The sequence below is a fragment of the Anas platyrhynchos genome, chromosome 2, assembly GCF_047663525.1.
Source record: "Anas platyrhynchos isolate ZD024472 breed Pekin duck chromosome 2, IASCAAS_PekinDuck_T2T, whole genome shotgun sequence".
In the NCBI taxonomy this organism is placed as follows: Eukaryota; Metazoa; Chordata; class Aves; order Anseriformes; family Anatidae; genus Anas; species Anas platyrhynchos.
In genome coordinates, this window is record NC_092588.1 from 148,520,388 (window position 1) to 148,547,991 (window position 27,604).

Genomic DNA, 27,604 nt, shown 5'->3' on the forward strand with positions numbered 1-27,604 from the left:
TGACCAAAAATATAAATAAATAAACCAAAGAGTTGCATTCTATCCCAAACCAGCCCCTAAGTCTGTTGTGTCATCCTGTAACTTTGGTCTTTTATTTCTGATCCGTATCACCAGTGATACGAATTTTCCAGAGCACTAGACCTTGAAGATTTGAAGTAGCAATACAGGATCCCGAAGAACTTTGAAGTATCCTACTGCAGCGTCCTACAGCTGTGTTCTGCACTCAGGTACTGGCTGAGACTCTGCTAAGGCACCTGAAACCAGATGGCACAGCCTGCTCTGACACCAAGCTTCTTAGGATTGATTTTATCACTGCAAAACTCTGTTTCAAATGATACGGGTACAACAAGCAAACCATCATTAACCTAAAGAAATAGTGATGGAAGGTTTTAGACTGCATTTAAAATATCACTCTATAAAGTACTGGGAAAAATTGCATGGAGACTTCTGTTTAATCTGCATAACAAAATGTGATTACAAAATGTCTTATACAAAACCGAAGACGAGAGCACAAATGCCAAGTCTGAGCACCTTTCAGCCTACACACTTAACTGCCAGCACGACCAAAAGCACTCCAGAAGTCCTACCTCAGGGGCAGACTTGGCCTTCTTCCCGAAGAACTGCACCCATCATTGCACTGGAAGTGAACTTTTTGAGCGAAAGAGGGGAAAATGGATAGGAAGATCATTCGACTATTAACAAGATGAAATATTAATAGCAATTTTAATGCAGAACAGAAGAACAGCAGGTTTCAAAAAAAAAAAAAAAAGTTGAATGTTTTAATGCATTTTGAATCATAATGAGGAATAACATATTACATCTAAAAACAAATTAGCAGAATAATAAAAAGTGGTTCCACATAACTTATAAATTCTTTTTTTTTTTTTCCAAAAAGATGGTTTTCACAGATTTAGGCAACAAATAAAATGTTTCACTCCAGATTTGATTGTAAAGTATACACACAACTTGTGAAAACTGACGTGCATTGCTTGAAAGACATAAAAGCTTGATTTTGCCCAGTGATCAATTTCCTGTGAAATTCTGCACAATACTGAAACTGCAACTTTCCTCCATTTTATGAAATGTTGGACATTGTTGAATGCTGAAAAATTCTCTCTAGAACATTCAAAGCCATGAAATGTTTTCCACGTGTTTAGCCAGGGCAGTAGCATTCGCTACTACTGCTCAAGGGTGATTTGCTTCAAGGGGAATGGCAGCCTGGGGTTAATCCTCAGGATATAGGATATATCCTCAGTACAGGATATAAAATAAAGCTAAGGGATAGTTCAGTATTTAGCTGACTGAGTATTAGCCTGCTCATAAGAACGTGGCTCTAGCACCTTGTCTGGTTGATTATTTTTAATTTTTAAAAAGTAAAAGTGTGTAATCAGCCCGTTCCTGGTGCCAGAGGTGTGTCCCTCTGGTGATATAAAAAGTTTGCAGCAATGATTAAACTGCATAGAACCCAGTGGTCCTGTGTTACATATGTATATTAGAGACGCCTAAGCTGTCAATTTAGTTCAGCAGGACCAAAACCATGACCTTCTTCCCCACCTCATGTAATTAAAGGTTAGTCATTGCTCAAGATGCTACACAGGCCATGCTGGAGAAACCGTTTCTACTGGCTGGAAAGAAGTCTCTCTCTTTGTTAAGCAGCATCAACCTGCCTAAAGCTCTCTCCATCACCAACTGAAAGAAGAAGTGAGCCTTTTTTCTTAAAGAATAAAACCTGCAACCCAACATCAAATGGCCTTACCCAAGAGTTAAAAACCCAGAAAAAAAAAAGTGAAAACAATCTTTGACACCATCCTTTAACCTTTGTTATCAAAAGGCTTAGAACTCTGCAGCTGCTTTCCTCAACCTCACTAGTTTTGGTGTTTTAAGATTTCTTCAATACAATTCTGCATATATCTTGTACCTCAAAAAAAAAAAAAAAAAGCTACAACAACCCATACTATAAAGATACTGGACTACTCCATTAAATACCTTGGGTTTCTTCAATATTATGCACTCAAAAACCATTTTTCAATATTATGCACTCAAAAACCATTTCCAGGACCCCAGCTTCCCTGTAACTACTCAGTGATGCATTCACCATCCCCTTCCATTGCACTCTAATGCCTTTACATGTTAGGTAACAGGCAAACCAGCAAACACATCAGCCTTAATGTCATTATGAACAGTGCTGTATGGGACACGAGCACAGCTACAGCTTCATGTAATCCTAAGGTGGTGATAAAAAGTTTCAACTACTTTCCTTACAGCAACCCAATATACTGATTCCCACTGTCAGAGTGCTTTCCCTCACCCTTCATCTTATAGTGTGATATGTCAGACAGATAGGGGCAGTATCTCGCTCCAGCTAAGAAGTGTCTGTCTGAAGCAGCCTTCCTGTTCTTTTGAAGATGTCAGCTGCCACTTGCATTTACTTACATAATCAGCAGCTGTGGCGTAACACCACATTGCCAGTGCAAAAGAGGCTGAGCACAGCGAGGAGCAAAACCAGAGTAAGATCATTTGGGAGAAAGAAGGGAGACCTGTGTTAATTATCCCCCTTGGAACAGGATAGGGACTGCAGCAGCCCTCGCCACAGCTGAGAACACAAAGGTGACAGATGATGTTTGCTTATCATATTGCTCCATTAGCCTTAAGTGTTAATTATCTTAAGGATCACATTTAGTATGATTGTCTTTCCTCTCATGTCAGAGATAGTTCTTCAGCCAGAGACCAAAAGTGCTTTTTTCTAAGCTACGGAGAGATTCAATGCATCTTGACCAACATTCACTTTTGAGGTAGTACTAATTTATTTTGTATTGCTGGCTCAAAAAAAATAAAATCTGGGCAGTGAGCACATTTAAAAACATGCTCACTGTAGGTATAAGAAAAAAAAAATGAAAATGAAAAAAAAAAAAAAAAAACACTATTTCCTTTCTGGGCAGATCACCAAAAAGAAGCAATCCTTCTTACAAAGGTCATCTCACATTCACTGGTAAAGTCAAACTTTCATATATGGTTTATAACAATAGCTATAAACTAAAGTGCTTCAAAATTTGCTTGACTAGATTTCAGTGATTAGAACCATAATATTCTGGATTTTTGCTAGTGTGAAATGCCATGAGATTTTTAGAATCACTTTATATAAGAAGGGCAGAATGACCGTTTTTCTTTTTCAAAAGAAAAAGTACAAAAAGCATTCAGAATAAACCTTGCAGCCTATGCTCACTACAAGTAGTTTATATTTTCCTTCTCAAATCTACTATTTCTCCAGTAACTGGACTAAAAAATGGAGTTGAAGTTGCACTATACTGCAGCACTAAAAAAAAAAAACAAAACACTATTCCAATCAGATGCAAACAGGGAAACGTTTACAATCATATACCTAGTGAAATTCACACTTCATTTCAAACTTTTAGCCCTGCAGATTCTGTTTAACCCAAGGCAGATATGTAGACTCATGGAAAAACGTAACAGACTGCTATACATTCTCTACACTTACTACATAAATTTCACATTTATGTCACAAATGTAATGCCCTACTGTTTATCTATCAAACGCTAAATAACTTATGAACATTTATGTGCTCTATGCAACAGTGAACATATTGACCAGTGGATGCCAAAATATAAAAGTTCATACACGAGACGAACTAATTTTTAAAAAATCACATTTTCTGTACAATTCATGCAAACTGTGCACAACGTGGTAACAAGAACAACATTTGCTGAAGTCTCCATGTAAGGAAGAGCTTTTAGAGCAATAGCAGACCAGTATTCGGAGAAGTCTGCAGGAGTGTAGAAGTCCATGGCAACATAAAATGCAAAAAATTCTTCCAGCATTTCATTTTTCTTGTAACAAAGCGGGGATGTTGATGTTCCAGCCAATAGCCTGACGATCAAATCCACATGTGAAGAGGTTACAGATTGGGTGGTCCTCACTCCACGCTGAGCAGCATACCATTCTTCTGTGGCCCTGCAACAGTTTGCGATGTATCAGTACTGCTTACAACAAATTTGAAAGCCTCTGTGTCAACAACATAAAGTCAAAATAGAAACTTGTTCATGCTCTACTTTTTTTTGTTTGTTTTTGAGGTTCCTGTTATATTATATTATAGCCACTTCCATCTGTAAGGTAAAAATCTTTGTGACATTGAGACTGCTTAATACCAGAGCTGGGTTCATAAAGACAGAAGTCTACAAACAGGTGAATCAAAACTTTTGAGGTTTTCACAGTATGTCTGCTATCTAATTGCCACTTTATTTACAAAAGCAAACTGAATTTTGATTTTAAAACTTTTACTTATAAAAGAAATCTTAAAATAAGGAACTACTTGCTGGCAACTGCTTTCTTATGAACCTCCAAGGTTTACTGTTGATTTTTTTTTGTCTGTCATGTTTATAATTCAGAAAGGATAACAGTACAGCAGGAGGAATGTCATACTGAGGAAAAGCAATGCCTTATCTATTGTTCAAGTCCAATAGTAAGAAAAATACCTCAAGGAGGATTCTGACAAACATTTAAGTACAAAAAATATCCATGATTTCTGTAGTGTCGACCAGAATGTAAATATTAAGGAAAAATACAGAAAAGAAGAAAAGTCACAATATCAAGACTTAAAAATAGGTAAGCACTAAACAGCTCTTAAAATCCTTTCCTCAATTCTGTCAACAGGTGCTGTATCCACATACGTACTTGGTTTCCACAAAAGCTGTGAGTGATACAGGACAGTCAGAAACCCTGCCTTTCAGATGGTTAAGCATCCTACTTCTTATAAAATATTTGAAATGTGCTGGAAAACTAAGGTCTTTAAAAAAGGTATTGTAAAAGGTCCCTTTGAGTGACATAATCCAATTAATTTCACTTAGTCTAATTTGCTACAATAGCAGTGCTTGCCGTGCCAAATAGTACCACAAATGAACAAACTTGGTGGCTACAGAAAGTATGGTTGAGTAGTTGGTACCAAATATCAAGAATTTCTTTGCATAAGCATGGGAGAAAAAATGATTTTCACCAAATCATATAAAGTGAGTTTTTAAAACTATGTCCCATTTTTTCCTTTTATATTTCTTTACAAAACAAATTCATCACACATTAATTGAAAAAAGCCTGAAACCTCAAAATCTCAAATCGAACTTTTCTGATGAGATTCACAGCAAGATGTTAAAACACTTTTAAAATGCTCTTAAACATTTTTATCCATTTAATAGAGAAGGCAGACACTGGGGTCACTTTCACCAGAAGAAAAATTATGATGAAATCCAGTTGAAACATCATTTCCAATTCCAAAATGTGGTTTTACTTATTTGCGCTTCGTTCATTTTCAACAACAGTGTATTTGTATAGACAAGCGTCTTTCAGCATTTCTTCAGCTTTTACACTACAGATATCAAACCCTATTTTTAACCTTGTATGAAAGAGAAGCACAGACATACTTTAAGGCTATAAAAAAATTCAGTTACCTGTCTATTACTGCGAGGGAGCCGTGCTAATCGCACCCCTGACATGTCAAATAACCTAACCTGTCGGTTGTCATGCGGAAGCGCGATGATTCTTTGGCCAACACACACGTTAATCCTGCACATAAGAGACAAAAGTAGGTTATGCATAAAATAATCAGCCTGGCAAACAAAACTTGATGATATAAATTTAAGCTCACAAGAAGTGATATAGCTGAATTTTTCCTGGTTAGTATTCAAAAGTGGAAAAAAGAAAGTATTAAATCATTAAGATGACTTTTATTGTACCAGATGCTCTAACAGGTTTAACTTCTGCATCCCATATAAAAATCTCAGAAAATCAATACAATATATTTATTGAAAATGAATGTTGACTAAATCTGTATTTTGGAAAACCACTTCAGAATGCGTTCAAAAACTCATAAATCTCTCTGCACAGCTTTAATTATAGTGACTAAAACTAAATCTCTGTTCAGTGAATTAAGAAAATAGTAACTTGGAGATCTGCTTACCTATTGACTGCTGAATCTGTACGGATGGTTGCAATAGGAGACCTCATGTTTTTCAAATCCCAAACTTTTACAGTACGGTCATCACTGCCAGAAACAACATTGTCTCCCACGGTAAAAACTGCAGATGTCACAGTGCTGAACAAACAGGAGTAAAAATGAAACAAGATCAAGCTCTGAAGTTTGTATTTAAACTAGCTGCTGATTTAGAGTTCTACTTCCCGCTCCTATGTTTCCATTAAAAAATACAGCTTGCCTTCGCCCGAGCACAAACCAAAATAACCTGAAATACAGAACTTGCTTTATTCTGAGATACCCCCATCAATCTTATGAGAGGTTGTTTCATTTAAGGTCTAAAGGGCTTGACTGGCCAACATGCTATGAAAAGAAGCCCAACAGTGCAGAGTCAATTTGGAGGCACCACTCCTATTCCATTTATCCTAAGAGGACTGGGCACTTTTACCTCATGAAGCTTTAATTCACTTTTCCATTTCTTTGTCAATGTTCACTACACTGAACAACAGACACCCAAAACTGAATCAGTAGTATACAATCAAATTCTTTCTCTCAAGTGCCTTGAGACCACTAACTCAAGTTGTTTTATTTTCCATTGAAAAACTTTTGTAGAACTACCTTAGGCATTTGCACAATGCAGACACATAGGAGATCCGACTTGAGATACAACTAATGCTATTGTGTGCACACACCTAAACACGTTACTACACACACAGAGCTTCCAGAACAACTCTACTAGCAGCAACTACATCAGCCTAACAATTTCCAAGTCTGATTTCAATTCCTATTCAACAATAGCTGAAGTCTGAGAGTCAGGTAAGAAAAATGGATAGCAGTAATATGAAGAAGCATGACCAGCCAACTCTTCAAATTCGACCTATTATGTCTTCAAATGCACAAGTTCAACCAGAGAAGGACTCTCAAGAATATTTATACCAACTGGAAGCACAAAATATTACTTTCAGAAAATGTTTTTTATTTTTTATATATATATAATACATACCTAAATATATTTATATTATTAAATATTATTCACATAAACTATTTTTAGAATTTTCTCTTATTTACATCTTTTACCTACTATTTCATATTGTACTGTACCAGTAGTACTCAGTATTTAAATGAAAATAGTAGTACAATTTGAATTCTTAACTTAAAACTAGTTTTTTTCTGTTCACAGAGTACACTAAGAAAGCATACAATCTCTCCCTAAAATCATTAGGAAAGGCTTCTCAACTCTGTTTCTGCAGATTTGATTTAATGACCTATCTTGTAACTTGGGTCATGCACATCAATTTCTTAGAATTTAGTAATTTTAATTTAAGTTGTCAGTTGTTGCTGTCACTTTGGTTGTTCTGCAGAAATTTGAATTCATGTCCTACCCAAGATGCTGATTGAGATTAGCACTAGCCAGGTCACAATGGACCAGTTTATTCAAGCCTCTTAATTTAAATTGACACCAAATTAAGTTTTAATTAGGATGAAGGTCCACTTTATTCATGACACCAAGTTTCCTAATGCATTATTAGAGTGCAGCTAAGCTATCAGGGAGATGATTATAATAACAGGCCTTTGCCTAATCTTCTGGACTCATGAACCAAAAGTCAAGAAGTTAAAAGATACACGAAGGCCACAACCGAGGAGTCTTTCAATAAGCACCTTCACATTTGGGAAGAAAATTCATCCACACGATCAAGTTACTGCAGACATACGGTTGGTATGTTCTTAGCACAGAACTTCCACCTGCCTGACCTCCACACGACTTACTAATTCCTGCATTTCCTTCCCCACGTTCTTGAACGCAAGCTGCAAAATACCTCACAGTAAAATGTTTCAGACTTCCACTGCACTCCGTATCGGTGTAACGCATTTGAAATAATGTTTAGCAGTTAAAATTTACTATTAAATCTGTACACTTTGCATAAGCATTGCAAGACCACCTTGTACATGACAGCATAAGGAATTCAAGCTGTAGAAAGACTCCAGGTGAGTGAAAAGGCAGCATTTTAGTATTCTGCTACCAACACACAGATATGATCTGTTTTCCCATCATACATTTTGTTCCAATTATCGTCGTAATATGTTCCCAAACTGTCTTTAAATAAACCTCCAATTTTGGATGCTTTTTTCACAACTTTAAACAGTTTTCCAGCTTCTTTGATCTCGTATTGGTTCTCCTTTATCACTTATCACTGTCAAACAGTTAAGTCTTTTTGACCACATAAAGTCTCTCTTTCTTAGATTTATCATCTTTCAAATGAAAACATTCAAAGCCTTTGCCATGCAAACAGAACGCCAGCTCTAGGTTCACTCAAAGATTTTCAAAATAAACCAAAATCCTTTTCTGCACTACTTTCAGTTTGACAATTCATTCTGATATTACTGGGCACATCAGGAAGAAGTTTGTAAAATAGAAGTGCACCGGAGTTCTCCTGTAGCTCTCTGTGATGACTGGGTAAAGGGTAGAAAGGCAAAAGGAAAGCTGCCATGCTGTTTTCCATGATGTCCTTAAAGGCATTTACTAGTCTTCATCCTCTGGCTCCCATCCCAAAGCTTCACTGGAAGGCACTGCAGACTGAGATATGCGCTATTTACAAGCACACGTGACTACAATAGCCCTTTTCATAAGGAGCTCTGAATTCAAAGGCTAGATATAAAAGCACTTTTTATTGCAAAAAGGCAACATTGAGAAAACCCACTTCCTGAGAAGCAAGCTAAGCAAAGTCTGTGTGGGAAGAAAGAAGTTGGCAGAGCAGCCAACATCCCAATAACCTTTCAGAAGTATTGCCTCCCTAATCCCACCCACATCACAAAAATAAAAGGCTGCTTTCTGCATTTTCATGGGGCTGCTTTTACTTTCCATCGATACCAGTCTTCAATTTGTTCTAACCCAACTGAAATTGTGGTTAACGTCCCCTTGGCAAAATTAATAAAAAGTGTCAACAAAAGATCATCAAACCCCGTGTTAATGGAATGCTAGAAGACATTAGGTTTTTAATAACTCAAAAAGATGACAGGTATTATAGGACATTAAAAAAAAAAACTGGCAAGGAAGCAGCAGTCTTATGACACTTCAAACCACGGGTCCCACAGGGAGTTTGGTGTGCTACGACCATTCTCCAGAAAAGCTTCAGCCCCCGCCAAACCCCAGCAAAACTCATTTATCTTGTCGTAGGGAGCAGCCGAGCGTGTACTTCCAGCTGACAGCGTGGCACTTCCTCACCACACACCGCTGCCTGGCCTCGAACATTCTGCTCCCTCCGTGGGTCTCAATCAACAGAAATACTGTAGTGCTAGCACTCCTCATTAGGCCGAACAGCTGTCTCCCCAGTCACACTGAGACACAGAACTGTTTTGCATAACAATCTGCTGAAATTTCACACACAGGGAAAAAAAAATGATGTGGAAAATGTTGGACCATGAAATGCTGATGCAGAACACTTACTGGCAAAGCACCAAAGAAGAAAGTTAACACTGCGGTTTCCATTTTGATTTGCAACCTATGCTGGGGTTTGCTGTTGAGTACTTGGAGAGGACTTGTTTTCCTGGCAGTGGGAAGGCAGCTACTAAAAAGCACTAACCCGCATGTGGGCCAAGGTTCTGGAGAAAATGAACTGAAAGAGAGCTTTTGGATAAACACAGTCAACATACACCAAATCATAGTTAACCAACAAAATGGGAGTGTTCCAACTTGTGTTTCATATTCTAAGTGGTAAAATTTAGGAATGAAACCTAAAGAAAGAGGTATTTGGGGCAGCCTTTCCTGTACACGGGAGTCTACCTTCTGTTAGGGGAACTAAGCATATCCTTACACAGAGCACCCCACACACTGTGGGGAAGCTTAGACCTGGATTTAAAGCCTCCATTTATGGAGGACAGTCTGCCCTGGACATACAAGTACCACATAATGAGCACCCCAATACCTCCACATCTGACTGTGCACTCAGGTTTTAGAAGTGCTAAGGAACTTAAGTCCAAGAGCAGCTACACACACAACTCCCCGAGACTATTTCTGGTTTTATCTCCAAATATCAGCAGAGCTTCTTCCTCCCACTTCAGAAGCGCTAAAAACAAACCACGAAAGAATTAACACAAAAACGGTGGGAATTCAGAGACAGCTTCACACCGAAAAGTCATCTATAGTGTTTAAATCAACAATGCCTTTCAAAGATACGCGTTCCATGACACTCAGAGAAAACACCCCATATCTCTTTCTCTCTGTCTTAACAAAAGTTACAGGAGATAAAAAGATACAGGATTGAAAACCAATTGCTAGCTTTTATGAGAATTACTCAATGGCAAGTTAGCAAATTAGTTAAGGTGCAGATGTCTTTAAAATCAATTCCATTACCTTTATGATGGATAAAAAAGGTTCATTTATCCCTGCAGTCTTGCTGCATGCGTTAGGTAAGCTTTAAAACAACAAAACACTATGAAGTGTTTTCCATTGAATAGGATATAAAGAAAAGGCCTTTGGCTACGCTTTTCTGTGGGTCATTTGAAAAAAAACATAGTACTTTTTAGAGCATGCATTCACAAAATGGAATTAAGATTCTCTCCATCTACTGTAGTAAAGCTGAGAGCATTCACAAACAGCTAAATAAATTTATTGCCCTCATCTTTTTTTTTTTTTCCTGAAGTGGCTGACAAAAACTCCAACGGCTAACATCGAGTACAGTCAAACTCTGTGTTATATACTCCATTCCCCCAAATAAAACATATGATGGATTTTTTAATTATTATTATTATTAAGGAGATACAGGGTTTTTAATTTCAAAGTTACTCTTCCAGCTTAAAGAGACACTTACTTTTTTATATTTATTAATTACAAAGCAGTTTTCTCTACAAGAAGATTAGTCAATGACAAATTAAAAATCAAAAAGAAAACAAAATTATCAAAGAATATTATCTTTCAAACTGCTTTTTCATCACTTCAACTCCATGACGGTGCAGTAACTCTCTTTATTTGTCAAAATGTTCAAATACTGACATACATACAGCTAGCATTTATGGAATGACTCATTTGCCAGAATTTCAAAAGTGATTGCAGTACATCTCTATTTCCGAGTGCATACTACTGGTTGTATAGCAGAGAACTTGCTAGGATAAGGTCAGTTACTCGAACTGTTAGTATTATATCCTACAGCAAAACTTCCTTGTAACTGATTTTCTCTGTAACACTACGTACATTCCTTTTACAGGAAGAAAGGATTAAACTTCATCAAGTTTTGACTATTCTCTCAAAATAAAGATGGCAAAAAAAAAATTCAAAAACAGAGAGAGTCTAATTGTCATTTAAAAAAAAAAAAATAGAATCTCTCTGATATCAACTCCATAGCATCACATTTTAATGCCTTCCCTCTTAGTCTGATGATACAATGTTTACAAGAAAAAAGCTAAGTTGAATACTAGTGATTATTGGGGCTTACAAACCCAGTTATGTTACCTTTTTACACACATGGTAGTGATACCCTAAATAAAACTCCTAATTTTTTGGAGGAGACAGAACAAGATAGATACAGTAAGAGAAGAATCATCAAGTTAATCAGTCAGGCTTGGGCAGAAAAACAGATTTCACAGACAAGTTTTGCACTTCCTACAGAAGCTGAGTTGAGAGACCCACACATGGGGAATGCCAAAGGCACTCCTTGATTAGGAACAGTAGAAAAACAGAAGACAAAGTAAAGCATCACTGATGGCATTAATAGCAGAGGAAAGACCAGGAGTATCTCAAGAACACCCAGTGCTTGAAACTGGTTGAATTTCACTGACAGCATCCAACAAGGTATTCCCCCTTCACCCACATCACCTTGGCTTTCAAAGGCGGACAAGACACATAGCAGGTATGAGAATTAAATCTTGCAGAATAAAGGATCTGGGAAAGCCTGCTGACCTTGGCAAACTTGAGTGTCCATGAAACTAAAACAATTATTAGTCTCTTAATACAGGATGCCATTTTGACATTAATTCCACGCTCATTAAATGTCAGAATTCAACCCAGCATCCTAATCAGCCACTAATCAAGTATTTTTACATTTTTTAATTCAGCAGAAATAGGAGTTAGAAGATGAAAAGTTGAAGAAGCTAAGGAAGTTTGCGCCTCCTTCGTTTCACAGCGCTCACAAAGCACAACTCACCATCAGCTGTATATTCAGAGATACACAGCCAGCAGAGTTGCTGGAGCTTTCCACACATCTCCTATAGCCACACAATTGGAATGAAAGTCGAAGGCATATGCAGTAGTCTGGAAATGCTACAAGCCACCCCATTCTGCTCTTCAGCAGCAGTAATACCAGATCCACTTTGAGCAATTTTTGTCTGAGTTTGCCCACAAAGACGTAAGACCAACAACTAACACATTCTTCACGTTGATGTACTGGCTCTGAGTCTGAGAACTCAAATTTTGCAATTTTTTCAGCCTAGGTCAAAAGCACCTGCTCAGATGATGTTTCTGAAGCCAGAAACATGCTTATTGCCATGACAAGTTGGTGCCTAACGAGGCACTACACAGTCAAGAAGCATTAACAAAAGGGCATTCAACTAAGAGCTACCCAAAGCTGCTTTTGAAGACAGTATTTTACACCTTGGAGGTGTAAATCTAGAAAGATCTCACCACATGTAGAATACCTGAAGATTCAGAAAAACACTGACATTCTCTAGCTCTTTCAGATTATTGTATATTCCTCCTCCTTTCACTGTGTGACTGCAGATGACAACAGTGGAAAGCTCCAATTCATCTGCTGTATGCAACCTCTGCACCTCAGAGGCTGAACCTCTGCTGCTGATGGGAAGTAGTCAATGAATTCGTTGCTCTGTTTGTGGGTGCAGCTTTTGCTTTACCTGTTAAGCTTTCTTTGTCTCAACCCAGGAGTTTTCTCACATCTACCCTTCCAGTTCTCTCCTCCATCCCAGTGCAGAGGAGTGAGCAAGGAGCTCTGTGGTGCTCAGCTGCCTGCTGGGGCTAAACCACTTGAGTGCCAAACACAGAGGCTTTAACTCAGGAAATGAGCTCAATTAACTTGCAACAGGTCAACGTCTGGATGATACTGCATCCTTTTCCCAGGGCTCTATTAAACATCTCATGGAATAATATGATTGGAAATGAAAATTACTAGGAATATAAATTCCTTGTGGTGCACACAGCAAAATCATACAGGGAATAGTAGTAAGTGATACAAACTGGAGGTATACCAGGTATAATACGCTAGACAAACGCAGACAAGAAAGGCACAAAAAGTTTAACAAGGAGGTTAAATGCTGGAACAAGCAACTTACAGGATGTACCAAGGACTAAGTTGAAATCTTTATTACTGAAGAACTTAATATAAAATCGGACAATTCTTCTAAAATTACCACTTAATTAAAAATAGGCACCACTATAAGAAGCCCAAGACAGATGTGATGATCACAACAGGCTCTTTCTGGCCTTACTGGACAAGGTTTTATTTTCTTGGACTATCTAGTCCTTTCTAGTCAGAACTGTGACAGGAGTAAACTACAAGAAATACCCCACTTCTAATAAAACAAACAGTTATATGTGCAGGACACCAAAATAACACATGATTTCCTAGTCCATTCATTTAAAATACAAACAGACTCAACTCTGGTATACATACACCTGTTTTGAGCAAGTATCAGTTGATCACACAAGGCAACACACAGTAATTGCTTCTTGGTTTTAGAAATCAACTTATAAAATCATACTTTGTATGTAACAGTCTCAGCCTGTTACACTGTAGTTTATTTTTAAAAGATAAAGTGCCATTTTGACTAAATCTGCAATCATTACAGTTAATAAAAAAGGAATTTGAAATTACACTATCCACCTACGTCTTCAGTATGCAAACAGACACAAAGCATAATACGGCAGTGAACAGAAAATGTAGTTTCTGAGCAGGTTTAAAGTCTTTACTTTCTCCCTCACATTCCCAAAACTAAAAATTGCTTTTGGAATCAAGAAATCACATGTCTGATGGCAAAGTTTTAAGAGGCAGAAGTGGTATGCCACCCTCTGAGTTCAGAGTCTGGCACCTACGAGTCTCTTTTATGTGTGAGTTTTTTCTTTGACAGCTCTGAGCTGGGGCTGCAGGCACCCAGGCTGGCGGCCACCAGCAGAGCTGTGGTGCCATCTGCTGGGCGCTCTGCTGCCCGTGCTCCTGGCTCTGCCACCAAGCAGTGAAGTATTTAGGAAAAGCTGCTTTTACTCCCTCACCAGAATTTTTACTGCATTCAAGAGAGAAGCAAGAGCTACAAAGTATAAAATATAGCAGAAAGGAACAAAACTTCAATTCTGAACCATACATCAGTAGGGTTCGATGTTGGTTTAGATCTCAGATGAGAACAAAAAGGCAGTAACAATACTGACTGTAGGTGAAAATAAAGACAATTTTCACTGAAACTCCTACCTGTCCTCCTTACGACCTACCATATGACCTCCAGAGGTCCCTTCCAACCTCAATTATTCTGTAATTCAGTGATTTATTTCACACTGAAAGCACAACAAGCGGAGATGACCTGTTTGATCAATTGTAGTAATAACCCTGAACTACAGTATAACCAATGCAAAAAAAAAAAAAAATGTCTTATAAAACAGGGGAATTAACTTAGTACCTCAAAGAGCACATTAACAACTTTGTTCAGATTGGCAACTGAGGACATTTATACTCCTAGAACTTCTAAAAAAATTTTTATGTTTTGTATTAATTGTGAAGTAAGTGTCACTTACTCTGTGTGGCCCTGAAAGACATTCACAGAATGGATAGAAGGATCTCTGAAATCCCACAGACGGAAAGTTGTATCACGGGATGATGTCACCACAAGACGCTGGGTGGGATGCGTACAACAATGCGTTAGCTCTTGGTCATGCCCTACAAGCACAGATGAGGACATGTAAGGTAATGAAAATAAGACTTTTCATTTCCACATATGCTTGGAATGAAATGCTGATGATTTTTTTTTTTTAAACAAACAGTAAACAATAATGATCATCATTCCAAACTTTCATTTTACTGTTGCTATAAAAGTTTAGAACTATATTTAAAAGCCAAAACAAAAAAGAAAAATCAGACAATTACCACTCAGTTCACACGACTGTTAAGTAGCAATACATTCTTGCTACTTAATATGCCACGAAGCTAACAAAAACTTTTTGCAAGAGATAAAATTTGGCTACATTCACTTTAAAAACAACTGCTTCATTGGCCATATATCACATGAAAGAACACAAATTCATGCTCACAGGATTCACAAGGTTGGAATTTGAGAAGCCACTCAGAACTTAGCAGCAGCGCAAGCCCTTCGCAAGCTCACACCATACTCCAGCGAAACAACTTAACTTCCCCAGTGTTTCGATATCTAAAAGTAATCCCACATATAGAAATAAACCACCAATTTTAGAATTGTACTATGTAAAAGAAATACCTGTAAGGGAATGGACCAGTTCAGAAGTCTCTACGTCATACAGATTTGCTGTCCTATCCCAGGAAGCTGTCACGGCTTGCTTTCCCCCCACAAGCCAGTCAGCTGCTATGACCACTCCTTGATGGCTTTTGAGCGAAGTTAACGGGGCTCTGATAGTGGGACAGTCACTAGAACCATCTCCGTCTCCATCAGGTTCATCCTTATCTGAGAACTCATATTCATCTTCTCCAGACACTTGCTATAAAATGCAATAGGAAAAGGAATAAAAATAAATGGGAAGGAATGGCTCAAAGTCACATTTTACAGTGTAAATGCATCCAAACCCCTTTACTATGGAACGTGGGTAGCTTAATTCTCTAGAACCTAGCCTACTCAGATATCTACTACGAAAATCTTAATTGAAAGGATAAGGCAGGTGAGTTAAATGCATTTTTAATAGCTTCTTCATTTTCAAATCTCTCCTGAACTGTTTAGCTCTGAATATCTGCCCACCTTACAGTCTGGCAAATCTTTTCTGTAAATCCTCTCACTCTATTACCCTGAGTTTCATTCCCATGCACGTATCAAGGGACTTTCTTACCTTTAATTTTTTTAAAAATCAGAAGCATCTAGAAGGACGCTGTTTTTTAATCTCTGGGAAGACAATCATTTACAGTAATATTTTTACCCCTTAGAATTCAAATCCCAACATCAGGATTTGTCTGTTGGTCCTTACATCAGAACTGCATGCTGACACAAAATAAACTCTTCTGCTAAGGTGAAAGCATCCAGCTCTGAAACCTACCTCACTTATGCAAGCCAAATACACTTCTCCTTCACCATATTCAGAGGAGAAAAAGTAACATTTGTACCTATCAACTCAGCTGAATCAAACATTTGCCATTCAGAAATCAACCTACATATCTCACATTATATAGCCATCTCCTGCCTCTACGCAGCTTACTGAGAAGCTCACGCTACGAACTACATTTTACATTTGTCTTCACAATTTAGTAAGGGTGACTTGAAGTCAAATACAACACTCGACAGTCTACAGTAAATGTTGTTCCCAGGCTTTTATTCAGTCAGCAAATGTCAGTTAGTATGACGAATACTGGCAAGGGTCAAACAGAAATCAGATTTAGAGATACAATTAAATAATTGCCAAAAATATGAACCTTTACCATCAGTTTTCAATTCACAGCAACTACAGCTAATGCAGGTACCTTGGTAAGGTAAGGTACAAGAACTTAATTAGTTTAACTTAACTTCATAATTATTGATGATTGTACTAGTTACAAAAAACATACTTGCCACCTCATTTACTTATATGTTCAGCACCTTCAGAAAAAAAGTCAAAGTGCTTGCAGTTTCATAGTCTATTCTGCACTTCTATTCTGATCTTCAAAAACATGAATCTTTTTTTATAAGGATGCTGAAATATACCTGTTCAACTAAAACCTTACACCCCACCTTTTCCAGTCCTGAAATCATGCAATTTTTTAATTATGTATAAATTTAATGTTTAGTATTATCATAACACCCATATCTGACGGAATTGCTGTGCAATTAGTTGAGTTGCAGTAAGTTGATTGCTTACACTGCAGTCTGCAGTTGGCTGAGGTGTAGGCAACTGTACTATGTATCTCCAGATGTGAGCTGTCTGGTCTCCAGATGCTGCAGAGGGAAAAGAAAGCACAAAAAAAATGGAGGGGGGAGAGAGAAGAGGAGAGACCGACTAAATAAGAGCATTTCCATTAAAAATAAAAACAAGTTTAAATATTACATATTTGGCAATAATGTCTGTGTGGATTTTTTTTTTTTTTAAAGCAGACACCACTGCAACTTTTGTGGTAAGCAAGTTTCAGTGAAATGGCCCCTGGCTTCAATACAGATAAGAACATAATTAATCATGCAAAATGTAAGTATCTACCAAATTAATCCTTCTTACAGTGAAAAATATCTACTTAAATACTACAAATCAGAACACCAGTATCACTGCTGTTCTAGTACGTAACATCTGAAGAAATTACTTAATGCATTAGCAAGAGCCATCTTTCATTTGCCACTTCCCAAAATGCTAGGGGGTTCCTCTTCATTCAATGATTTCTTTTGTTACATGTTTCTAGCACATTTTTAATGAGAAAATCAAAACAGCAAGAGTGAAGCTATTCTGCCTCTGCCTTAAGCAACTCAGCTTAACTAGCACCAGTTCACAGCTCAGCAGGTATCATTTGATTTTAGACTTCACCTGTTTTTCAAAGAAACCTACCCACTAAACAAGATTCTCTTTGTTATGGACAAAACAAACATGCTCCTAATACTTAGGGAGTACAATGTTGAGAGTGCTACACTGAGAAGAAAAACAGTCTGTTATGTGTGTGCACAGACTTGGAAAGTAAAATGTGTGTGAAAACATTTGGAGAAATTTCTTTTTAATAGACCAAGTAAGACAGGTTAAAAAAAAGTTCAGCCTTACATGCTTTTGGGTGTCAGTATTCTGGATCAGGGAGGGAGGTGTTTTCTCACTTGCTCCCCCCCCCCCCTTTTTTTTTTTCCTCATTTAAAGTAGTCAAGTCAATCGAGTGACACAAATTTTCAATGGAAATGTTTTGTGGAAACGCCTCTCAGAAAAACAGAAGTCTCACTATGGCTATTTTTTTTGCTTTGGTTTTTGTTTTTGGTTTATTTATAAGTCAGTTTACATAACAATATTATTTATGGTACTGCAACACTAACTATAGAGTTAGCATATGAAAACAGGAAAATCCAATTAGCCAAACTTAAATCACCATTAGCCTAGCTAGAAATCATGCCTACCTTCTTTTAAGGTAGCCACTGCTGAAGCAAAAAGCAGCAGCATTTTAATTTCTAACCTCAATAGCAATTATCTTCATTTTACAGTGAGTTACCCAAAAAACACAAATTGAATCCAGATCTCTTTAATCCCAAGGGTAGTACCCTAATTGCTGGCCCATACAAAACACAGCACTAACCACATTAGACAATTTTCAAACCCAAAGCTTAATGACAAAATTCTCAATCCTGAAAACATCGTTACGCTACCATCCATATTTTCTTTCCTTCTTTTTTTCTGCACATTCAGTATCAATATTTTCCTTCGCTTCTGGAAATATAACTTAATCCAAAAGGGCTAAGATGTATGATTCCAAAGGTCTGTTTTGGAGCAGGTAAGCACAACTGACAGTATGATATGATAAACAGATGGAAAGATCTAGCTCTGATTTCTTACACATTCAAATATTAAGATCATTCTATCAGCAATGATACTGATAAAGTGGTGAGAGGGGAGACAGTAGTAAACGATGCATTTATTTTTCCAACATAATTAAAGTACTCAGCAGATGAAAACGATGTACGTACCTGTAAGAGCCACTTGCTCAGTTGGATGAAACTTTATGGAATTTACTGTGTAAAACAAAGGAAAGCTTTAAGCTAGCATACTAAAAGAATTATTTCACAATGCTTTATCGTAAAGTATTGAGACATCAAGAAGTCTTCAGTTTGAAATAACTTCTTGTCAGATCATAGTCTCTTAGGTGAGAGAAACCACAATGATATTTGAGCACGTAAGCCTATGTAGTATCAAAGAAAGCAGTTATTGTCAATCACAGATACCACAGTACACATTTTCTAGCAAGTTATTTCCTAAACATAGTGCAAGTGTTTCATGTTAAAAAGGACAAAAAAAACTATATTCATGTAATTGTGTGCAAGCTGGCTGGAGATAAATTCACTCTAGGGAAATTTAGAGCATTAAGTATTCATAATCATTTATAACATAATGAAAACTTCCTACGCAGGACCATCAACTTCCTGCTTATTGCTACAGATTACAGGAACAAATGCCTAAAGATCCAATGGAAATAACAGAAATTAGACTTCAGTCCTGCAAAACTACATGTAATTGAAGCATGAGTGTTTTACAATACAGTCCTAAAAGAATTCTATCAGCCTACAAAGCGGTTCTTAGCTCAATATTTAAAATTCGGTTACTTTACATTACTAAGCACTTTCATTTTCAAAATCCATGAGCTTCTCTTCAATAGTTCTTCAAGAAAGAACTTGAAAATCATTTCTATCATACAAGTAAAAGAGATGCCCATGATCTCAAAAGAGAGTGCTAGAATTTAGTAGGAAATTGAAAAAGTTACTCATTATTCATGCTGATCTACCTCAAGTCTACTAATTGCTGGCATCGAACATCCCTGCTCTATTTCCAACCAACTGTCAAACATAAACAAGTAAACAAAGTTTAACTAAATACAAGCTATATGAACTGAAATTTAACTGTAATTCTTTTATTTTAAAACTTAGTTTACAAACTGTTTGATTATAGTTTGGAGTCTTATTATTTTCATGATTACCCAAAGAGCAAATTAAAAAGAAAATAACAAACAAAAACATCATCACCTCAACACAGGAGCTGGGTACATACTAAGTTTATGTGTGATGCTAAATTAGAGGAAAATGCTGATTTCCTTGAGGGTAGAGAGGCCTTACAGGGATATCTTGATAGATGTGAGTGCTGGTCAATCACCAATCGTATGAAATTTAACGAGCACAAATGTCAGATTCTGCTTCTGGGACAGCGTAATCCTGGCTGCACATGCAGGCTGGGTGACGAGGTTGGCATGCAGCCTTGCAGATCTGGGGGGTTCTGGTTGATGGTAAGATCAGCATGAGCCAAAGACACGTCCTGGTGGCGAAAAGGGCACCAATTGTACCCTCACCACACTGCAAGCAACCTGAGAGACCTGCATGAGTTAAGTGTGACCTGTTGTCTCTATGCATCTATCTATAGGGCGTTAGAATCCTTATGCTATAGGAGCTAGTAGTCGTAGCAGCAAAGAAAAAAAAAGTAGAACTCCTGGCTGAAAGCAGCTGACCTTACTGCACAGAACTTAATCCTATTTGTGTCCTTGCCACAAAGTTCACATGATGTGCCAGCTGCATTATCTAACCAAACACACCAGGTTAATAATGGTGTCCCTCATCTACTGGCTGCATGACTCAATGCTCCATATGCGATGTGAGAGCTCAACTCTCATCAGCAAGTTAAAGCTATGGAAAACATCACCACCTTTGGTGATAAACCCCAATATTCTTACCCATTAAGAGGCAGAAGGGAGCTAAACAGGTGCTTGTTGTGAAACTGGATACCAAAAATGAAGATTAACATCAGAACACTTACTGCACTGCATTTTTTCACCCAAGAAGCAGTACAAAAACACTAAGGTCACATTTCTGAAATGTTCATACTGGTATAGAGGAAGACAAAAGGGAATTAACTGTCTTCAAAATAAGATTTTAATACCATGCAATAAATTATATATCAAATCACATATTGAACAAAGAAGTGAAGATCGATGGTCACCCAGCACCTGTATAGTGAATCCCAAATAAAACACAGATCCTACAAAATAACCAATTTCTGATTGTGTAAGCTTCCCTTTGTTCTGCATACGCATGAAGGCCTTAATGAATTCTGACATTTAACTTCTAAGTGTTGTACCTGTGTCTGTTACATTTCTTTATATGGAGCTGTTTATTCATTCAGCATTTGCAGAACTGTCTTAATATTCCTCTCTAAAATAGAATCACATTAGAAAACATTCACAGTATGAAGACTAATGGAAATTTACAGTTAACTTGCTAATGGTGTTGGCAAACCTGACAGTAAAACCACAATAAACATTTCTGCAGTTGTCCAAAACACATTTCCCTCTCCCAAACACATTCTGCTTCCAGTCTACACAACACGCCCTTATCTTACCTGATCCAACGTGCCCTGCATACTTGACGAGGGACTTCCCTGTTTCTATGCTCCAGAGCAAAGCAGTATGATCTACAAGATTAAAAAACAGCTGTAAATATTGTTACAAGTGTAAACTTTTAACTTTTAACTCTGATTCAACAAGCTAGTTATCTTGGGCTGTACAGCATACCATACAAAAAGGACTTCAAATCCAGGTAATGCCAGCTGCTCTTGACTATTAGCTTTCACATAAAATAGAAAAGCTTCCAATCATTACAACTTAAAGCAACTCTCAAAACAAGTAAAAGAAATTACCCCAATCAGATTAATCTGCAGTAGGTATCAAAAGGCAAGTTCTATTTGTGGTATTTTTCCTAACTTGAAAACTTGATTTTTGGATCACAACAGGTACATCAGTGACCCACACAGAAGTAAACTGACACAGACTTTAGAAAGATCAATAAGGATGCCTGAATTTTCTGAAGGTTAAATGCATTTCAAGAAAAATCCAACTTAAGGATTTTTGAGACAAGGAATTTCTTTGTATCGACTTTTTCAGAGCTGTGCTCATTGGTGGAGTGAAGGATTCAGGAATGCTTTTGATCTACATTTACTATTGTTTAGAGATTACACCACAATTTTCTGAAGATTCGAGTAACACAAAACGTTACCAGCAGATGCAGTTCCCAAAACCACAGGCTGAGTTTTCGCAACGCTGACATCCCAAATACCGTCCCTGTGGCCAACATATTCCTTTACCAGTTGACAGATTGCCCTTGATGTGGTAGTTTTAAAACTGGAGACGATCTGAAATAGCAGAAAGACCAAAATCTTTTTTTCCACACTAACACAAGATTAAGTAATTATTTCACAAATACAAATAGATAACAAATTTTTCATACCAATTCTTTAGTTTTCAACAGTTCACTGTTGTCAAGAATTTGACACTTGATGGCAGGAAAGTGAGTTTGGATGCAAACATACCACAATTTCTTATAACGTGTCCTTTTTTTTTTTTTTTTTTTTACAGAAGGCTAAACAACCTAGTACTGCACTAATACAACCTCTTTGAAGTAAAATACTGTGCAAATGCAGTGCACACTTCCCACTTCCCATCAGCGTGGGTAAGACTGCCAACAACAAGACACCTTCTTATTTCCTAACGATTCTAATTCCTTAACAATTCCAATTGTCCACTCCCAAACAATTATAATTGACAACAACAGTGCAATCTTTGATAAAATCTACTATTAAATAATTTTAATAAAACCCACAAACATTCATTTTTTTCACCATTTTTTTTCCAAAACTGCAAAAAGCTAATTAAATCAAACTGTAATCTGAGAGCATCTGACAGTTTATTTCTGCACTAACACATTTTCCAAGATATGTCAAATTCATCTAAGCGTTTGACAAATACATTCCCTAAATGTTTTTAAGGGAAAACAGAGAAGACTCAATAAATCCAAATTAGTATGTGCATAAATAATAGTAAATCAAAGGAAGAAAAAATCTAGCAAAAATGGGAAAACTACAGGACATTATGGAACAAGAAAATAGAAACCACTTGGTGTCTATAGAAAAGTAATCTACTTGCAGAAATTCTATATTTTCAGCTGAAAGGAGACTGTAATACTATTAAAGAAAAAAAAAAAGTTTGTCTCACTCTAACACTTCCAGAGACAACTGAAAACAAGAGTGGTGAAAGATCACTGCAGTAAGAGCAAAGTATCATTTACAAGTTCCTATTATTATCCCACAAATCTTTTATCCTGCATGCGATTATGGGAAGGTATCTGACCATTTGATACAAAACCTTTAAATGCTTCAACAAAAATCAAATGAAGACATCTACAACTTAGCAGAAGTTAGAAAAATAATTAAGTCTACATTTCACATACAGTAAACTAAGGTTAAAATCTCATTAGTTTGTGGCATCAAAAAAGAAGTTCTGAAGCATATCATTAAAGGAAATTACTTATTTAAAATGTTCTTAAAGGGCATCTTCCAGACTTAAAACCAGAGTATATTCCAAATCCTGAGCACATCGACTTTACATTGGCAAAATGATAATGCCCTACATGAATTCCAAAGTAACCGTTAATATGCAATTCTGTTTCATGGCAGCACAAGCAATGGTTATTAAGGCTGCATTGAAAAGAGAATGGGTTAATGGAAAAGTTATTAGTTCAGTCATACTACAGAGTTTCACAGGTGATGAAGTACAATCCTATGGGTGCAGCCTTAACACTGAATCTTGTCCTTGAACTAAACAAAATCAATCTATGAGAAACAAAACAACAGAATTAAGTAAGGAACTAAATAACAGTTAAGGACTAATACAGCACTCAGCTCAAATTCCAAACCTGAAGTTTCTCAGCTCTCATACCCACACTCAAGCTCCTTTTACACTCTCTTTTTCTAATTTTGAGTCAAATCCTCATGCAAAAGTTGTATGGGAAACCTAACTCCTATTCATCAACAAGGACTGATGTTTCCAAAACTGCTGGGCAATTTCTATTTAATAGAAAGGCCAAAATACTCCTGCTGGAGCATCAGCCATTTTGAATGAACACAAGGGATAAAAGCTCAGGAATATTACATGTTTAAAGATAGATACATAAATTTGTTTGACACTTTCTCTACACATGGAATCTTTTTAAAAGCATATATATACACACGCATGTACACTCCTCTTTTGCTGTCTCTCACTTCACATACCAGTAATTGGATCAATTGGATCTTCCCTGGGTTACTTCCTGGTTCCTTACACATTCACAAACATTTTTCCAGAAAATGAAAGGAAATATTTAAATACTATACAACTTGCTAGATGCCTCTGCACTGCAGAAAGTTTTTAAATTATTTGAGCAGGCCTCATATTATCATATGCAAGTGCAAGTAACTGGGCAGTATCTTGACAGTGTTCCAGTTTGTCCTATTTGTTAAATCGATACAGTTTCCTGTACTTCCTTCTGTACAGAGATTTGCTAGTGAGAAAGCAATTGTTTGCATGTAGTGTCAAAACACTGTAAAGATGTCTCTGAAATGGACAGGATACATTAGAGCTAAGAATGAAAACTTGGCCAAGTCAGGATCAGCAACACTGCACTGTGGCTGACTAATGGAATTTACTGTCGAAGAACATTAAGCAGTGAGGTTAAACACTACCTCTACCAAAAAGTTTTATTCCCTTCAACTGCTCAATGGACGGGTGAAGTAATTCCTTCCTTTAAGAGTCCTTTTCCTGGTCCAAAAGAATCAGAGATCCTGGAAGATAGTTCATGACGAAGCAAGTTATGCAATTTCAGTTTATTTTCAGATTCTGCATAAACTGTTAATGTGCTCCTGACATCTTATAATCTGTTACAGCTGGGGGTTGTTAACATCAGCAATAACATTGCCATCAATGCATGAATTTCATAGAGTAATCCTTGTATTTGCAGAACATTTAATTTAACGTTAAATAACAGCATCTTGTCCATTAACATACACAAAAATGAATTTTAGAGTACCAAGCACTAAATCTACTCTCTCTCCAAGATTTGAGCACCAGTGAGTTACCCCAGGTGCCAAAAGTATCCTTATTCTCTGATAAGAGTTTTACCAACTTGAATGTTCTCACCTCTCCTCTTTACATCCCAGTAAATTCTGATTTAAAGTTGCAGAAAGAAATACTCCACCACGTTCAGACGTGTTAGTTACCAACTGATATAATCAATACGATGCTCACTGTCAATTAAATTCTTCTTGTTACACTACTCAACACTACTTCAATGCGCATGCATATCAGAACACCGGGAAACAAAGCAGGTACTCAGGATTCTCCCAGTTTCCCATGCTGAAGTTATGAGGTTCACCTGTCTTGCCCAGGAAAGAATATGAGCACTACATTGCTAGCAAGTAAAAGAAGGCAAGCATTTAACAGCAGGTGAAAAGATTAAAAAAATAAAGCAGAAAGTATTAATTGATAACTCCATGGTATTGTACTATTAGTACTATGTTGTCCCTATATAAGTGGCCTCACTAAAGGATTTATGAGTCATTACCTATTAAAAAAAAAAGTATCTCTGTTCACCAGATTGGCAAGAATAAAAAAGAAAGTTTGAGAAACAACAGGAAAAAGGGGGAGACCAAATAAAATATGAACTCAGATGTGTTTCACCACACTATTCTTATTCTCTCACTTTCAAACTACTTAATAGACTGTACTTCCAAGACACCTGCAGTCATTCTATTGCCTGCAACAACAGTCTCTGCAGAGCTTCTCATAATTAGGTTCACAACCAGCTCTCACTGTTTTTTCCTCTGAGACTTCGTATTTTATTTACTCTTAACATATCACAAAATTACCCTGAGACAGGGCAGAAAGAGCAGCAGGTAAAACCGAAAAATGTGAAAGAGAAAAACAAAAGTACTGAACAAACGTAGCTGTACAAAAAGAAAAACATCAGACAGGGTAATTGTGCTAAGAGACCTGACAAAAAGATAGCTAGCTACTAATTTTCAAGGCTTGTGACATAAAGAAAAGGAATTCATAGTTTAAAAAAAATATATATCTAAACCTACACTACAATGCCTATTCATATCTCAGGTTCCAATTTCAACTGCGATATCCAAATCTATATTCAGAAAAAACTAATTTCTGTTTCCTTCATCAAAACTTTAGCTATCTTTACAAGAGAGCAGTCTCACACAAACATACACACACATGCACATTCTCTCCCCTCCAACATTCACTCTTTAAAAATGTGAAGAGTTAGTGTAAAAAGGTGGTGGTAGCGTGGTTGAAGCAATGAGTAATTGATGAATCCAAGATAAAGACACTTTTCCTCATTAGGCAGGTTCACATAAAGCACAGCACTACTCAGCTTAAAGAAACCACGATTTACAACTTCAGGACAGCCATGTTAGTCTCATGAGTACACAGTGATGAGTAGAGGTTTAATTGGTCTCATACCTTGCTTGTAGATGCCTTGTAAGTTGTCTTTAATTTCTGAGAAAGCTGACTGGTACTATGACTGGCTGTTGAGACAAATAAATGTAAAGGAAGATATTTCAAATACAGCATTAGCTTATTTGTAATAGGTATCTGGCATTAATTCCTTTTAATAAATTTTAAGTTTAGGCCAGCCACGTACGAAAAAAGTACATTGAAAAAGACTACACAGAAATCTTTGTGGATCTCTTACCTTTTGTTTTCAGTTGTCCTTTGCTCAGTTCAGCTCCATCAATTGTCTGTCCTTCAGCTGCTAAACGCTCGTTAAGTGTATCAATCTCTCTACGTACTGATGAGAGCAAAAATTCACATTAATACAAAAAAATATAAGTATCATTAACAATGTCATTAACATACTATTTAAGAATTGTTATGTAACATATGCACGATGTATTTTGCACGAAGGACAGGAAAATAGATTAACTGTGATTTTAGAGAAGCAGTTCTCACCAAGACATAAACCAAGACTCATGCTGAATGTTCCAGAGATCAACCTTGACCCAGATTCCAAGGTAAGTATTACTGGCTTCTAATTACTGTTGCTTTTACTATGAAACGTGACTAAAGATTAACAAAGCAACTTCTGCGAAATAAATGACCCACCTTTACTGACTTAAATCCAACAGAAGGCAGAAAACTTACATCATCAGAAATATTTCAGCCACACAATTAATACGTCATTTCTTGGCAAAGATTTTACTCATCATGAAATAGAATTTTCCCCCGAATGCTTTTCTACTGCTAGTTTCAGGGGAAAAAAAAAAAAAAAAGTAGAGCAAACATGCATTTTACAACACTTTTGTTGTATTTCAGAGTGAAGAATGACGCATAAATTTGCACTTAAGCATTTTCAAAACATCAGGTACAATCAAAATGTTTGTGCATGTTACACAGAGCATGTATGCAAGAATAATCTGTCAATTATTTATGACTCTTGCTAATGCCATTTGAACACCAGAGTGATGGCATAGCTAAAACAGATCAGGTACTTGGAAGTGATTTCCAGTTGCTGGGTTGGTTTTAAAGTTCCCCGGCTTCATTTTATAAAGATGAAGATGGCTTATTTTTTTCCTCAAAATCTGGGCCGATATTCTTCAAGCATCTTCCTTAGGTGAAACTTGGTTGAGAGGCTTTATCCAAGCAGTTTTTAACTGTTCTTAAATCTAGGTCTGTCTTTTCTACAAATTCTTAGGACTACTGTTTTTAAAACAAATAAATAAATAATCACTCATTCCCAGACTTCAGAATAAAGCTTTCGGATCTGGGAGAATAATCCACCAGGAGAGTGTTTTCTGACATTTCTAAGAAATTCAGAGAAGTCTCAGTCATAAGCACTAGGAGTCAGTTTGCAACTGTGTATCAAATCCAAGTGCCTGAAATGAGCAAAGCAAGGTTCTCTTTCCTGTGTTCCAGGTCACATGCACCTAAACTTATTAAACACAGAATGAAA

General features: G+C 36.9%; 1 protein-coding gene across 7 annotated transcripts in view; it reads right to left on the reverse strand.

Annotated features, from left to right (window-relative positions):
- Positions 1 to 433: 433 nt before the first annotated feature.
- WDR37 (WD repeat domain 37) overlaps positions 434 to 27,604 on the reverse strand; it is a 43,755-nt gene continuing 16,584 nt past the window's right edge. For 6 of the 7 annotated variants that reach the window (XM_072033820.1, XM_072033819.1, XM_027450465.3 and 3 more), the window contains 11 exons: positions 26,348 to 26,443; positions 26,116 to 26,180; positions 21,827 to 21,962; positions 21,174 to 21,245; positions 18,761 to 18,805; positions 16,977 to 17,053; positions 15,398 to 15,635; positions 14,703 to 14,844; positions 5,966 to 6,100; positions 5,457 to 5,571; positions 707 to 3,969 (listed from right to left, as the gene is read on the reverse strand). In XM_072033820.1, the coding sequence (XP_071889921.1) occupies positions 3,838 to 3,969; positions 5,457 to 5,571; positions 5,966 to 6,100; positions 14,703 to 14,844; positions 15,398 to 15,635; positions 16,977 to 17,053; positions 18,761 to 18,805; positions 21,174 to 21,245; positions 21,827 to 21,962; positions 26,116 to 26,180; positions 26,348 to 26,443 (1,253 nt within the window). In that variant the 3' untranslated portion in view covers positions 707 to 3,837. Of the gene's footprint in view, positions 3,970 to 5,456; positions 5,572 to 5,965; positions 6,101 to 14,702; positions 14,845 to 15,397; positions 15,636 to 16,976; positions 17,054 to 18,760; positions 18,806 to 21,173; positions 21,246 to 21,826; positions 21,963 to 26,115; positions 26,181 to 26,347; positions 26,444 to 27,604 lie in introns of all 7 variants that reach the window. The other variant, XM_027450466.3, reaches the window with a different exon arrangement.